General features: G+C 48.3%; 1 protein-coding gene across 2 annotated transcripts in view; it reads left to right on the forward strand.

Moving 5' to 3' along the window:
* Positions 1–16,577, forward strand: part of LOC137429754 (stAR-related lipid transfer protein 7, mitochondrial) — a 64,721-nt gene that overhangs the window by 23,765 nt on the left and 24,379 nt on the right. For both annotated transcript variants that reach the window (XM_068119967.2, XM_068119968.2), the window contains 4 exons: positions 12,351–12,502; positions 13,904–13,953; positions 14,086–14,196; positions 14,526–14,608. In XM_068119967.2, the coding sequence (XP_067976068.2) occupies positions 12,351–12,502; positions 13,904–13,953; positions 14,086–14,196; positions 14,526–14,608 (396 nt within the window). The remainder of the gene's footprint in view (positions 1–12,350; positions 12,503–13,903; positions 13,954–14,085; positions 14,197–14,525; positions 14,609–16,577) is intronic.

Here is a 16,577-nt window from a genome sequence, read left to right on the forward strand (position 1 = left end):
GGACGCTTTGAGGAGGAGGGGTGAGAGGGGGCAAATGGAGAAAAAATGAGGGTGGGGAGATTTGAAGGGGAGGGGTGAGGGGGGAGTTTATAAGGGGAGGGGTTAGGGGGGAGTTTTGGTGGGAAGGGGCAAGGGAGGGGATTTGAAAGGGATGGGGGAGATTTGGAGCAGAGGGGTGAGGGGGGAGTTTAGGAGGGGAGGGGGGAGTTTATGAGGGGAGGGGCGAGGGGGAGTCTAGGCGGGGAGGGGTGAGGGGGGCGTTTCGGAGGAAAGGGGGGGGGGTTTGAAAGGGATGGGTGATGGGGAAGATTTGGAGGGGAGGGGTGAGTTTGTTTTTTCGAAAGTGTTGTACGATTAATGGGAAACTAACATTTATTGCAAAATGAGTTTCTTGTGACCTTCGAGTCAGAGATATGTTTGAGGACGCTGGAGGGGGGGGGGGGGGGGGGGGGGCGGAGTGCAGGTGAGTTTAGGGAATGTAGGAAGGAGGAACTGTAAGAGATGGATTTTTTTTTTTTTTTGAATGAATAGATTTGGTGAGCAAGTCGAAAGCAACCTTTTAAAGAAGAAGAAGAAAAAAAGTGTTATAATATACGACAGAATACAGCACTTCAGGGGAAAGTTTAAACATTTTAAAATTGAACAGTGAAAACTATCTGGGGAAATGAGGGCGAAACACGTGGTCGAAGAACGAACGAATGACAAGAACAAAGAAGGAAATGTTTTTTTCGTTTGTTTTTTTTAGTTAAGATTTTAAACAATGAAGTATGGGGTGAAAAGACTGGGAAATACTGAGAGAACGAAAGTAAATGGACCACAATCGACCGCTGAGAAAAACGAAGCCTCAAGGTAGGAAGCTTAAAGAACTATGCCGCAAATAACACGGCACGAAATAATCGACTTTTATACAGGTACGAAAGATTAACACCGAGACTCTTCCTCGGGACACACTATAGGTACACACACAGAAAGATAAATACAGTTTCGACAAAAATACAATTGTGAACAATTACTTAACTTCGAAAGCGTGGACAGCTTCGAAAAACCGTGCCCTCGCTGGCAAGATCAAGCGTTGAACAGAATAGGTGAGAGGGGGTCACCCTGCTTGACCCCCCGGGTCATAGATATTTCCCCATCACGACAGCAGTCGAGATATGTGATGCAACCAGTGTATGAATGCTTGATGCCGGCAACAAAGGGAGGTGGAGCCCCCATCCTCAAGGCAGCACTTAATATCGCTCCATGTGTGACGGAGTCGAAGGCCTTTGAGACATCCAACGCAGCAAGATGCAGAGGTTGGAGGTTACGAGTGGCGTCCCTCAGGATGGCATCGAGGAGAACGACGTTCTCGGCACACCCGTCCCCTTTCCTAAACGCTCTCTGTGCCGGATGTAACTCGAATGCCGACATGCAACGTTGAGCTCTGACCTTGTGGTGTACCCGCACCAAGACACTGCTGATAGTGCGCGACCGGAGATGAAACTCCTCCGAGGCGTCCACCACGAATCGCTTGGCCTTGCCATCTATAGCAATAGCTAATGTAACAGACTTCTCCACGTTCAACTCAAATCCAGCTCCAACCAGACATTCTTGTACCTTGTCTAATGACCTTTGAAGTCCGGGTGATTTCCTTGCACAAACGATCAGGTCATCGGCAAATGCCAAAGCAGGCGCCAATGTTGTTCCCAATCACACCCCCACTCCCTCTGGAATATTTCTGAGTACTTGGTCCAACACCGCGTTGAACAGAATAGGTGAGGGGGGTGTTGTGAAAATCAACCAAATCCACAACTCGTCCCATAGATAGGTTTAATCTCAATAATATCTTTACATCATCCTGTAAAATACACCATGCAATATATATATATATATGTCAGGATCAAGGCATCATATGAGAAAGATTGGATATATCAGTCAATGCAAGCAAGCCTAGAATATAAGTGGGTACGTACCATTCAATTCTACATGTCATTGTATAAAGTCGCAGGAGTGGCCTTGAGTCGCGGACGTCCGAGGTCTTATAGACAACGCCCAGCGGTTTAAGTGAGCACCACACCTGGGTTCAACTTTGGTACATTTTCACCACATTCTCCCCGCCGTTAGAACTATGCTGCCACTAGGCAGGAAGCGAGCGCGCGTCAGCATTAATGGGTAGAGAAAGTCATTATATCATTATTGGGGTGTCAAAGAAATATTCCTATTGATTCTTGTCTTTGCGCAATTGTTTTATGTTTCGCACTCTGTCAAAGCATCTTCAGGGCTTCCTGGAAAGCGCTGTATGAAATAAATCCATTATCATTATTACAGGTCAGTTGGTCCATCCGTAGCGGTCAGTGTGGCGAATTACCCTGCCAGCACAGGTTCGGAAACTACCGGGTACGACGTCCCCAAACCCGGAGTCCCCTGCTTCGGAGTAGCCGCTGGAGGCAGGTGTCGGAGGGGCACCTCAGTGCCCTCACCAGTGCCCTCACCGCTTCAGGCAGGGGTGTATCAGGTGAAGGGAGGGACGGCAGATGTTCCCGAGGCGCACTCATAGCCTGGTTAGCAAACATGTCCGATACCGGCAGACGATGAGCCTGTGGGTCACAATAGTCTAGTCTCACAGGCCTATGTGCTGGAGAAGGTGTACCTTGGGTGTGCTCGCTGTCAAGGTGTACCTTGTCGATATGCAACTCATTGCATAAGGTGTACCTTGCATGTGAGGTGTACCTTGTTGAAGAGCGAATGTCCATTCGTCGCAATGCAACTCATTACAGGCAGATGTGTCGATGTGGAAGATGTGTAAATCAGTAAGCCATGTCCATTCGTCGCAATGCAACACATTACAGGAAGATGTGTCGATGTGGAAGATGTGTAAATCAGTAAGCCTCTTTACAGTAAGCTGTAACAGTAAGTAAGATTACATGACAGGAGGCCATTACAGTAAGTCCATTACAGTAAGTCTGTACCTGCCATGGCTCCCAAGGGTACATGGTCGATCCACGTTAGATCCATGTCATGGAATTGCCGAGGGAGAGAACCGACGAGAGCCATAACGAGAGTTACTCGATACCCCGGAGTCCCCCTTTTGAAATCACGAGACTCGAGCGCCCTCTGACGGCAGCGCGTACGAATTACAAGCTCCGGCAAATTTCTACAAGCAAAACGTTTGCCACGAGTGCCCTCCGAAGGCTGCCCGAACGACCGGCATGGCAGATTACGACGACGCACAAAACGACCGAAATGCGCCTTCCCAGCGAAGCGCAGAATCTCCGCAATCCCGTCCTGCAGCACAGCGCTCAGAGGATCGGAGAAGACCGGCTATACCGGCTACCGAGAGAACGTCCCGGATGGATTGTCCATCCATGGCCCGTCCTATCGACATACCGAGAGGATGGCCCGGATGGATGGATCGACATACCGAGAGGATATACCGAGAGGATGTCCCGGATGGATTGGCCATCCATGGCCCGTCCTATCGACATACCGAGAGGATATACCGAGAGGATGGCCCGGATGGAGGGATCGACATACCGAGAGGATATACCGAGAGGATGTCCCGGATGGATTGGCCATCCATGGCCCGTCCTATCGACATACCGAGAGGATATACCGAGAGGATGGCCCGGATGGATGGATCGACATACCGAGAGGATATACCGAGAGGATGGCCCGGATGGATGGACCATCATCTCACCCCCTCACTCATCCATCCCCCCCCCCCCCCCCCCCCCCCCCCCGTTGTCAATTTTGAGATAGCAGTCGCGCACCGCGTACCGAAGTCGAGCGACCTTCACAGTCTGGGTCAGAGGGAACGCAAACAGGCAGCGGCCGGGCGAGGCGTCTCGCAGTCTCGAAATGTGTCGTGGAGGCGAGCCAAGAGACCTGTCCTAGAAGCAACAAGCCCAGAGTCAAGGGCGGTCCGGCGGGCCGGTGCCCACGTGGCTTGCGTGGAGGCGAGCCAAGAGACCTGTCCTAGAAGCAACAAGCCCAGAGTCAAGGGCGATCCGGCGGGCCGGTGCCCACGTGGCTTGCTCAGGAGACGAGGGAGTCGGGCGCAACGCTCAATGTTACCGTCTCACGGGGTCACCGTGCACTCCCACATGCCCCGTGCCTTATCGATTAACGGCATAAGTCCTCGATGTTGGCTAGTCGCCCTCGAAGGCCGCCACGTTATGACACGCACTCTTGGGCAGGGGCGGTCAGATTGAGTATTTCTGCTATCTGTAGAGGTACCCAGGTAGACGAACTCAGGTAGACGTCTCTGATGACGCAAGCACGGGAAGCAGTTAATGGCGCTGTAGAGCAAACGCGTGATTTAGTCGATGACGTCATCAATTGGTTCGGGCGCGTGCGGGCGGGTTTGACGGCGAGTTCCAGCTGAGCGGTATCCCCAGACGGAGTAAAGTAGCACACCGAAATCTATAGTCTCGCGTCCATTGGGCTCCAGCATTCGAGCGGGCTCGAGATTGGTGTACGAAATACGAACCCGGCCGACGAGTGAAATGTATTATCTAGGGCGCACTGCGTACGAGGGAAACCGTAAGTCGAGCTCGGCCCGTTGAACCAGTGCGGCTCGCCGAGTCGAGTGGGCGAGCACGCCTAGTCGAGTGGGCGAGCACGCCGAGTCGAGTGGGCGAGCATGCTTGGCAGCGATAAACTGCACGACCTGAAGTAGCGTCTCGTTTGATAGCTTTCGGGTCAAAGGATCGAATACATATCACGCCCTGAAGTAGCGTCTCGTTTGTTAGCTTTCGGGTCAAAGGATCGAATACATATCACGCCCTGAAGTAGCGTCTCGTTTGTTAGCTTTCGGGTCAAAGGATCGAATACATATCACGCCCTGAAGTAGCGTCTCGTTTGTTAGCTTTCGGGCCGTGTTTTGTCCGGAGTTTTAGACATAGTTAGTCATATAGAATACATATGGTATATGATCATCTATCATAAGCATAAGCCCGAGTGCCGTGAAAGGCTATGAAGGTCCCGCTCGACGTCCTTAGAAACTCATCCGTGCTGCGGCGAGTCCTCGAATGGTGCCAAGCGAGCCTCCATTGAGGCGATTCCGGGCAGCGGAGTTCGCCGGCCTCGTTGAGTAGCCACATGTAGGTGGGATTCCGGCGAGCCGCGATCAGAATCGCCGGCCTCGCAGAGTGGTGCCCGCGAAGGGCGCAGTGCGCGATTTGCGCGTAGGAGGTGATTCCTCCGAGCAGCGATTGGAATCGCCGGCCTCGCAGAGTGGTGCCCGCGATGGGCACAGCGTGCGGCTTCACGTAGGAGGTGATTCCACCGAGTAGCGTTTGGTCGGGTTGTGCCCGCGATGGGGCAGCGCGCGATTCGCGCGTAGGAGGTGATTCCGACGAGCAGCGATTGGAATCGCCGGCCTCGCAGAGTGTGCCCGCGATGGGTGCAACGTGCGGCGTCGCGTAGGAGGAGGTGATTCCGAGCAGCGATCGGAATCGTAGGCCTCACGGAGTAGTGCACGCGACGGGTGCAGCGTGCGGCGTCGCGTGGGAGGAGGTGATTCTGAGCAGCGATCGGAATCGTAGGCCTCACAGAGTAGTGCACGCGACGGGTGCAGCGCGCGCGATTCGCACGTGGAGGTGCTTCCGAGCAGCGATCGGTCGGGCACAGAGTAGTGCACGCGACGGGTGCAGCGTGCGGCGTCGCGTAGGAGGAGGTGATTCCGAGCAGCGATCGGAATCGTAGGCCTCACAGAGTAGTGCACGCGACGGGTGCTGCGCGCGCGATTCGCGCGTGGAGGTGCTTCCGAGCAGCCATCGGTCGGGTAGGCCGTCGGCTCCAAGCGGGTCCGTCGTTCCGACGGGGTTTCGGCCGCAGGACGTTGCCCAGTAGCATCGTTCTCCAGGCGTCTTGCCGGAGTCCGTCACGCCTGCTCCGGCGTTCGGGCCTCAGTAGAGCAGTTCGCGCTTTGACGACGCGGTCCCGCAAAAGGCTTGCGAGGTCCCATCGCATCCGGTCCTTTCGAGGCAGGCCGGCAGCGAGAGTAGTCGGAGCTCCGTAGCTGGAGCTAGCTCGACGGGTCCTCCGCCGGTCATTCTTCTCCGAGGTGGGCCTCGCAGGAGCGCGGAGAATGTCGGGAAACGCTCGTCTGAGATCTGCGTTCATCCGGCCATCGCCAGACTCGTGTCCCGCCATTTCCGAAGATATTATTGAGATTAAGTGTTGTGAAAATCAACCAAATCCACAACTCGTCCCATAGATAGGTTTAATCTCAATAATATCTTTACATCATCCTGTAAAATACACCATGCAATATATATATGTCAGGATCAAGGCATCATATGAGAAAGATTGGATATATCAGTCAATGCAAGCAAGCCTAGAATATAAGTGGGTACGTACCATTCAATTCTACATGTCATTGTATAAAGTCGCAGGAGTGGCCTCGAGTCGCGGACGTCCGAGGTCTTATAGACACCGCCCAGCGGTTTAAGTGAGCACCACACCTGGGTTCAACTTTGGTACATTTTCACCACAGGGGGGTCACCCTGCTTGACCCCCCGGGTCATGGATATTTCCCCATCACGACGGCAGTCGAGATATGTGATCACAACCAGTGTATGAATGCTTGATGTAGGCAACAAGGGGAGGTGGAGACCCCATCCTCGAGGCAGCACTTGATATCACTTCATGTGTGATGGAGTCGAAGGCCTTTGAGACATCCAACGCAGCAATATGCAGAGGTTGGAGGTTACGAGTGGCGTCCCTCAGGATGGCATCGAGGAGAACGACGTTCTCGGCACACCCGTCCCCATTCCTAAACGCTCTCTGTGCTGGATGTAACTCGAATGCCGACAAGCAACGGCGAGCTATGATCTTGTGGTGTACCCGCACCAAGAAACTGCTGATAGTGATAGGCCTAAACTCTGAGGCTTTCTTTGGCTTCTCTACCTTGGGGATAAGAACTGTACGGTGCTTTTTAAGGCACCGCAGCAAATACCCCACAAGGATCCACAGATTGTATAGCTTGCTGAGAAAACTATCCGGTATTACTCTAGTAGCTCATGGTGGTTGAGTATGCACTTTATTGTACAGACCTAAACTCTTCAGGAATCCACTAATTGAAGGTCCAGGAACAATATTTGGTTGGTAACACATTTGCCACTGACGGCGAAATAGCTGAAATGGCCATACCCCTTTTTGGGCCACGCCCCCTTTTTTGCCGTGACTGTATCTACAGAACCGTTGGACCTAGGAGGTTGCCCGACCACTCAAAATTTGCGTAATGGCCACATTATGGGGGGTCAGTAATACATTTTCATATCCAAAAGTCAATGGTTTTTAAGATAATTGCCAAAAACCGATTTCAACATGTTACGAACTACAATTGTATGATACCACCAAGGCCACAACATTATATGACACTTATACCTTTTGCATCATCCTATTTTGGAATTTACTTATTTGGATTTCTACACTTTTCGCCTTTACTACAGCCACAAAACGTGACACATTTAATGTTCCTGTCTCTGCAAGTGCACGTTTTGGTACTCATACATGCTCTTGGGCATTTGCATGGAGGAGGCAGGTCATCGGGCCTGCACGATACTGGCAGTATCACTGGTGTTATGCCAACGTCCGTTGCTTCATACCCATACTGGAGTGGATCTGGTTTGGTGACGGCAGGAGTTGGGGCTTGCAACCACATCTTACACTGAAGAAATGCTCGCTTTATGTGTTCTCGTAGCGTTGATGAACAGCACACAAGCTGGTTGAAGTCCAGTTCTTTCTTGGAGTTGTGGTACTGCTCCCATCGATATTCATCGAAAGTGGAACAGTCGGTCTTCTTTAATCCAGACACAAGGAACTTTTCAGCATTGCTTGTTATCTGTGGTGACAGTTCTTCTACACCAAACCCTTCCAGTAGGGAGAGATCGATGGATGCTTTCAGGCCAGACAGCTTTGGACCCACCTTGCTGGTACTGTCGCAACCGCTGAGAGCATGAATGGCTGGGAGACACGACACCAAACCGTTGTCCAGTTGATCAACCAACATGTGGACTGGTACAGTTTTCTTTGTTTTCCGGTTACCAAGCTTCACGTACAGCTTTTGTAGTTGCCAGGTTGTGTTGAAGTGGAAGATGAGGTTGACAAAGACATCTGTGTCAGGCGAGTCGACCAAGACTGATTGAACCCCGTGTTTCACAACACCATCATTAATATGGAACATGATTCTGTCGTCGGCTTCTTCTTGGTTGCTTGAGAGCTCTGCGATCTGTGTTTCAGTGCCAGCTAACAGTTTCCTGCATTCACCCCCATATACTCCTCCAAAGAATATTTCCTTGTCCGACTCGACATTCTGCAGCATCCACTTGAAGACATACTCCTGCAACCGAACTTTGTTCAACATTGAGCTCCAGAACATATCAAGATCGACAGGGAGTTTCTGATTGTCAGACCCAATGGTGATTGTGATTTGTTCTGAGGAACTTCGCTGTGCCCGTTCCATTTGCTTGATTGATGATTTTTGATAAACATCAAAAATAATGTCTATTCTTGTGGACACGGAGCCTGTAGCAAGAATCCTGTTGGAAAGACTCTCAGCCAATTCCCCGAATGTGTGAAGGCCCATCTTTTTCATCGGTAGTTTACGCACAAGTGCCATGAAGTCCACTATTGTCATCTGAGCGTCACTCTTTACATTCCTCGTCTCCTGTGGAAGGCGACTGACAAGTTCCCTGGCTAAGGAGGCTTTATCGGGCTTCTTCAATTTGATGCCATCTTTACATTCAGTGGTGAGGAACTGGGATGTGCTGGTCAATTCATACTTCAGGAGTTCTAGCATGCTGTACCCTCTTTCTCTAGCATAGTCAATGTACCTAACCGTTTCCGCTGCATCCTTTTTCGCCATCGATTTCTTCGCTGTGAACGGAGTAGAAGTACGTTTCACGAAAACAGTCTTGCGGTTGGTAGGGATTGTATCATGTAGGTGCTTCTCCTTATCCTGAAATCTGGTCTCAACAAACTCTTCATAACTCTTCTCACCAATTTCCAGGCATTCAAGTAATCTGTCGACAACCTCCTGGGGAATGTCAGCTCCAGTAGAGATGTTCTGAAGTCTGATTCCAGCGTCGAACGGATTGTTGATGGATTTTATGTAATCCAGAAGGGCCTTTGCACGAACATGGCCAATCTTCGTAGAACTTGGATTGAACTCATGGTGTAGGCTCAGCTCACTGTCATCTTTGTCTCCCAAGTTGCACCATTCCAGCAGCTGTGCCACATGAAGATCTTTCTCATGCTTTAGGAGATTCCATAAGGCTACTGCTTCTTTCTGTCTGGTCATCCCAATGATACCTCCAGCAACCTTGGCGGGTTTATTGTAACACTTCTCGAGTGCCATGTCAAATCCTACTGCACTGCCTTGTCGGGTAGTGTGGTACATCACCCATCCACCATCTGTAAAGCATCTGTAGATACCCGGGAACTTCCTTTGTAGGTCCAGGCAATCTTCAAGGAACAGCGTACCCCATCTGCTATAGTTTGTCCGGCCAAACCCGAAGAACAAAGGCATGCACCTCCGCACAGCTGAAACGAAAAGATGCCAATCGCCTTGCCGAATAGAGTGTGTAAGATCTCTCAGGATAGGATACAGCTCATCCAGAAACAAGCTCCAGTACCTCACATTCTCATTACAGGCCGTTTCTTTCCATTCGGTGAAATACTTCTTCAAGTCTGCATGTAAGATCTTGCTTTCTTCCCAAATCTCTCTGAACTCTGTATGGTCACTATCTAAAGCCTGCTGCATCTTAGTTTCCATGGTCTCTATTTGCTGGTCTAATTCACAACTAGTACTGTCCTGGTCAGGTTGAAACTTCTCAAACATAAGAACTGTCATCACCTCTGATACAAGACTCATTCCCTCCTTGCCTTTGCAATAGTGACCTCCAGTCATGACACTATTCTCTACAACGAGCTTGCCAAAGGCTTCAGTCTCAATCAAAGCCAGATCAATACCGATACAGCCTAAAAACTTCCCAAGGCAAGCGATGACAATCTTCTCCATGTGAAAAGGTCCCATTCCAAGGAATATGTTACCAAACTGATCTGGCTTCAACAGCTGGATTGCAGGCTCAACGACAAAACACCCATGACCGGAATTTCTAGCCATGTCTAGACTCTAGTCTAGACTCTAGACTAAATTCTAGTCTAGACTCTAGTCTAGACTCTAGTCTAGTCTAGACTCTTCAGGAATCAAGTAATTGAACAATAGGAACAGGAACAGGAACAATTACGAATAATATTGTAGTTCGTAACATGTTGAAATCGGTTTTTGGCAATTATCTTAAAAACCATTGACTTTTGGATATGAAAATGTATTACTGACCCCCCATAATGTGGCCATTGCGCAAATTTTGAGTGGTCGGGCAACCTCCTAGGTCCAACGGTTCTGTAGATACAGTCACGGCAAAAAAGGGGGCGTGGCCCAAAAAGGGGTGTGGCCATTTCAGCTATTTCGCCGTCAGTGGCAAATGTGTTACCAACCAAATATTGTTCCTGGACCTTCAATTAGTGGATTCCTGAAGAGTTTAGGTCTGTACAATAAAGTGCATACTCAACCACCATGAGCTACTCTAGTATATGGAACGGGTCAACCTAGAACTGATCCAGTCCACACCGGGTGCGGCCTCATGGAGCATCTTCTTTTCCCTCTGGACGTCAAGCACCGTGATGGGCATCACTCGGTGCCATAGTTTCCCAACTGTGTTCTGCTCATCAGTATAGACTCCTGCTTCTCTTTCAAAGACCTCTCTCCACAACTGGAATAACTCTGTGGGTTCAACCATTTGATTACCCCGAGCCCAAGTCCCTGCAATACACTGTCTGGCACACCGGCCTGGGTTGACTCTGATCAATCTTTGGATGGCGGCAAACTCGTTCCGCCGGACGTTCTGTGGGCTTACCTGACTGAGCACTCTTACTTCCACCACAGGCCAAGCCGGGTCTTCGAGCTGCTGGCCCTTCATGCCTCTTGTTCCCATGAGAGACTCTTTTCCCATTATGACTTCCTCTGCCCCCTCGTGGGCAAGTCCTCAATCTTACGCTTGATGTTATTCCTTCTGCAATGGACTCGAGTTCTGCTTGAAGATCTTGCATGTTCAGGGTGTTGACACGACTGATGAGATCATCCAGCCTGTCTTCACCCCAGTCACTAGAACCCTTCGACAGAGATCTTATGTAGTCGATTATGTCCCTCAGCCACCTATCACCACCATCTCCAGCCTCATGGCATTGGCTCCCCTCCAGCTCAGATCCGGAGCTCCCGCACTCGGGCTACCACGCAGGGGACCCCGCACCAGACATGATGGAACGGGCAACCCCCACGCGGGGCGCCGAGCCCGGAGACCCCGACCCCGAACCAGATGTGACCATGCCATTTGGGCTAACGCAACTCACCCCCCACAACAGGCTCAGACACCTGGGTCTCGTTCACCATCAGAGGGTGGGGGGGGGGGGGGGGGTCGAGCTACTCAATGGCCACCCTCCCATCGTGCAAGTCCTGGGACGACATGGCCCTAGAACCCACGCGGGGGAAGGTGGACTTGGGGTAGCCTCATTAACTGTGGTTGTCCGCTCCTCAGCCAGGGTTTTCTGCTCCTTAACCGGGGTTTTCTGCCACTCGCCTTTGTACACTTTCCTACCTGATTGGACTTCTGTTGGCTCAATGGGATTTCTTGCCAGCTTAGACTGGACTAACTTCTTGTATGCGGCCTGCCTCCGCTTTCCCTTGATGGCTTCTTGTGTTCGTCCAGGAATTAACTGCAGGAGTTCTTGATTTATGAAAACGCACCCTTCGTGCATCAACTGTGCTTCCCGGACTGCCATGCAGTGCACCTTCTCATCGTCCCACCGTGCCTTCGACCTTTTTTGGGGTCTATGTGCTGCATGGAACTCTAAGGGATGTGCACTACGCTTATGTACCCCAAGCCCAATCTTTGTCCTAAAGTGTCTTCCCCAATCAGCACACACGTGCTTTGTCCTAAAGTGTCTTCCCCCAGTGGCTCCGGTGCGTACCTTCATAAAGCAAAATTCCACCCGCTGATATCACTCTGTATGCCCTGAGAGTATGTTGGTTGCCTCCAGGGCACCTTGGGGTATTCTTTTATGTAATTGATAAAATACGAATAATGGGGGGGGGGAGATAGGAGGAAGAAGATAGGAGGAAGAAGATTGGATCAGGAAGAAGATACGTGGATAGGAGATGCGTGGCTTTGACTCTATAACTTATGAATTGACCCATGTATGCACATCCACAAACTACATATTTATACGTGACAGCACTTGCATAGTCACAAATACATAATGGGGTCACCACTCCTTCCCATGCACGGTCCAATATTTCTGTGCAGATGTGTAGTGGAGTTTTCATGGCTAGACCAGCAAATCTTGCAACCCACTGCAGCCAGGAGCTTGGCACCAAGCTGGGAGACAGTGATCAGCAAGCCGTCCTTCAAGCTATGGCGTCGGCCTTTGGAAACGGGACCCTTGTACCAGTACCGTGGTAAGTCTTGCTGGATAAATGGATGCATCGGTGTCTGCTTGTTGAAGCGGTGCCATATTGGTTCTGATTTTAAATTGATGGCGATGGTCATATTTGTCAAATGCATGTTTCTTTTCAGAAATTTCTTCATTCATCCCTTTCTTGTCCCTCTACCACAATGTAATTGGAGGAAAACTTTAATCGCTGCATAAAACCTGGCAGGAAGGAACTTGCAAAAAACTTATATTCTATTTTATGCATAAAACCACCAACAGATTGTCATCTATTGCACTGCCTTGCACGGTTTTTCTTATTGCGAAAACAAAGTGTTTTGAATTTGTGATGAGTGATAAGGAAAATACAGCTTTCCAGACTACGTTTTCTTTGCTTATAATTGATTAGAAGGCACTGAGGTTAAGCACTGGCAGAATGGCCTGGAAGTCTGTGCGCTTACTTCTTCTGAGCTGTCTAGTCTGGGTTTGAATCCCGATCAAGCTATAACAACTATCATCCCGGTCTTTCAAAGGCAGGGTGATTCATCATTGTGTTTGCTATCCCTAGGATGGGCGTTGAACTGGCGTCTCGGTAGCCAAAATTAGTTGGTGGACCTTAAAGATCATACGGGGTCCTCCACGAAGAGTAGGCGAGCTATTGCTGGAACCCTGAACAAATTCCTGTCCTGACTTCCTGTGTTGGAGTTGTGATCCGTCCAGGATTCTAACCCTAGCCAAGAAACTGCTTCGGCAGAACCGGCGTTCTATGAACGGTTGATTAAACTTGGTTTAACTTTTGGTTTTATGGCTAAGACAGCCATATTTAAGGATAATTTTAAGTTGGCCTATTTTTGCATTCCTCAGATACTCTTGATCCCAGCTTCATAATCCTATATACTGTTTGATGCATCTATTGTCTCCTAATGTCCTTGTAAGTTGTGTTGTAGAAGAACACTGATCACTTATGCTGCCATTATCTTGTATTGTTTGTTATATGTACAAGGTCTTTTGTATGGGAAGAAAAACATCCCCTCTCAGCGGGAAGTTGTTGTCGTAGTCATTGTTGTTTTCTGCGGGGTTCCTGCGAGATCCGAATGCACAATAGACCACACACACAAAAACAAACAAACTTTCTCCTTTCTATATTTGATATAGCATGAGAGGGTGTGGCATGTGTATTGGGCGGAGAAGAAGAGGCCGCCGATATAATATGGCTGTGTGTAGGGGCAATGTATAAGACGGCTTCAGTAGCACTAAACGTCTGGATTTTTTTTTTTTTTAACGAACCTTCAAATCATTATTTTATTAAAATTAATGCATATAATTGACCACTGTGTAGAGTATCGTGTTCTATGAACTCTGTCGTTTGTTTTTCCTCTTTTTATGATTATGATGAGGATATTACATGCAGTGTTTTTGTTTTTTGCAGTCTTTGGAACATATACAGACATCACTCCACGGCAGTTCCTCAATGTTCAGGTAAACTTTTCCTGTCCGTGCGTGTGTGTGTGACCAAGAATGTTATTTGATGAGCATCTCTAATTGGGAAATGTTTACTGGTGTACCACCATTCCATTCCATTCATTCATGATCACTCACACACACCCGTAGATTGATACTGATTACCGCAAGCGGTGGGACGAATTGGTCATCAAGCTGGACATTCTGGACCGAGACTTGACCAGCGGATCGGAAGTTGTTCACTGGGTCACGCAATTTCCAGTAAAGCCAATGTTCAGTTCACCTCTAATAATCACCTTGTCAACTTGTAAATTTGCACTACCTTTTCATTCACTGCCCATTTCCCCGTGTTTCCTTGTAATTTTTCTTTCTCACCTTTGTCTTTACTTGGTCTCTCTTCTGTCATATTCTCTTTTGCCTTCTTTTTTTTTTAACCGTCTTTTCAATCACCTGTATTACTCTCAAAAGTTTTGTTCAAAACTGTTTTTACACACTTCCTAATCCTTCAAATCCACCGAGTGACTCGTGTTGGCAAAGCTTCACCTCTCCATTTTTGTTTGTTCTGACTTTTTCCTCTGCCTGTTCAACAGTATCCCATGTATGCGCGGGATTATGTTTACGTGCGCCGATGGCACACAGACCCCACAAAGAAACTGATGGTGTTGGTTTCTCGGTAAGACGGGCTTTGCATGCTATTCACAGAGCTGTATCAACTTTTGTTTGTTTTTAATGAAGGTTTTCTTTTTTCAATGTGTTTTTATATCGGTGTTGATCATCTACGAGGACCCTTTCTTAAGACTGCTTAGACGTGTGTGTGTGTGTGTGTGTGTGTGTGTGTGTGTGTGTGTGTGTGTGTGTGTGTGTGTGTGTGTGTGTGTGTGTGTGTGTGTGTGTGTGTGTGTGTGTGTGTGTGTGTGTGTGTGTGTTAGTTAGTGGTCCAAAAACCCTGGGCACATTTTGAAGAACTATACCTGCAACAAGCAACTAAGTTTATTATTGTTCTTTAGTGCAAACCAAAACATGATTACTCGTTAAACAGTCTCATCAGTCTAATATATGTGAAACGGATCAGTTCAAATGTTCAAACTGCTTTCCTTCATTGTCTATGCACAGCTGTAGCCTTGACGAAACACCTCTGACACACATTTCTGCATGTTTCAGTTGTTAAGGCAGCAGTCTCATTACGGATGCATTGTTTCAAGTCTCTAAGGGTCGTAGGATTCCTCGCATACACCATTGTGTTTGAGGAAACCCCAAAGGAAGAAATCACAGGGTGTTTTTTTTTTTTTTTGTATACAAGATCGAGTCTCGTGTAAGAGCTAATTACAATCTCGTGTAAAATCTTGTTAAATCACAAGACCACAGCGGCCATTCAACCGGACCACGACGCCCAATCCATTTCTGTAAAGTTCAAATCAAGGGCCTGGCGTACACTGGCAGCATAAAGAGCAGGCGCACCATCACGCATGAACCACATTTGGCCATAATTGATTGGAAATACATGCTGCTCCAACATTAGAAGGTAATTTGCAGCATTCACATTTTCTTCGAAAAATATTGGTCCAACAATGCCTCCAGAAGAAATGCCTGCCCAGACAGACACACTAGCTTGATACTGGACGTTGTGCTCAACAGTAAATCGTGGGTTGTCTACTGCCCATATCACACTGTTATGACGATTCACAGAACCAGATAAAGTAAACTTGAATTAATCTGACCACAAGATCCTGTTCTGCAAATCATTGTCCATATCCATTGACCCAAGCAATGTCATGTCTCAATGCGCCTGTCAAAATCATCCTAAGGATACAGTACTTGGTGAAATAATCTGGGTATGTATGGTTTCGCATTAAGGTCTTTTAGTATTATTTGAATCAATGATCGGCTTATGTTGGTGATGTTTGATAAACGACGAGTTGATAATGGTGTGTTACTGTCGAGTTGTCGTTGAATGACCGCTCTGCTTTCCTCAATTCGAACAGCACGAGGCCAACCTGGTGACTGTTCTTGAAGAATACTGCCAGTTTCATCAAACTGCTTGTTTAATTTGCTGATGGTTCTTCTGTAAATTGCGTCGGCACCACATTCTTTGACAAGTTGTCCTTTATCTTCAGCCGAATTTCCAGATACAGAATACAAGTGTACAGTACGAATTTCTTATTAGGGCGTCTAATGTACTTCTTAAATTAGGGCGTCATATTAGGGTGTCTAATGAACTGAACTAATGCAAAGACAAACTCGTGCAGCTCAATGAGCGAAGCTCACCCTGATCCATATCACGTGATGCACCTCATCCTGTTGTGTATCACGTGATACCTTTGCGTGTTGAAGCGGTCACATCCATTTACTCGTCATCATGTTTTGTTTTGCACCAAAGAACAAATAATAAACTCATAATAATTATAAACTTATAAGAAACTTATAATACTTATAATTACAAGATTAAACTTACAATAAATAAAAAAGTATTCAGACCTTTAACTCAGTACTTAGTTGAAGCACCTTTGGCAGCGATTACAGCCTTGAGTCTTCTTGGGTATGACGCGACAAGCTTTGCACACCTGCATTTGGGGATTTTGTGCCATTCTTCTCTGCAGATCCTCTCAAGCTCTGTCAGGTTGGATGGGGACCGTCAGTGGACA

The sequence above is a fragment of the Myxine glutinosa genome, chromosome 6 (genome assembly GCF_964187855.1).
Source record: "Myxine glutinosa chromosome 6, kmMyxGlut1.1, whole genome shotgun sequence".
NCBI lineage: Eukaryota > Metazoa > Chordata > Myxini > Myxiniformes > Myxinidae > Myxine > Myxine glutinosa.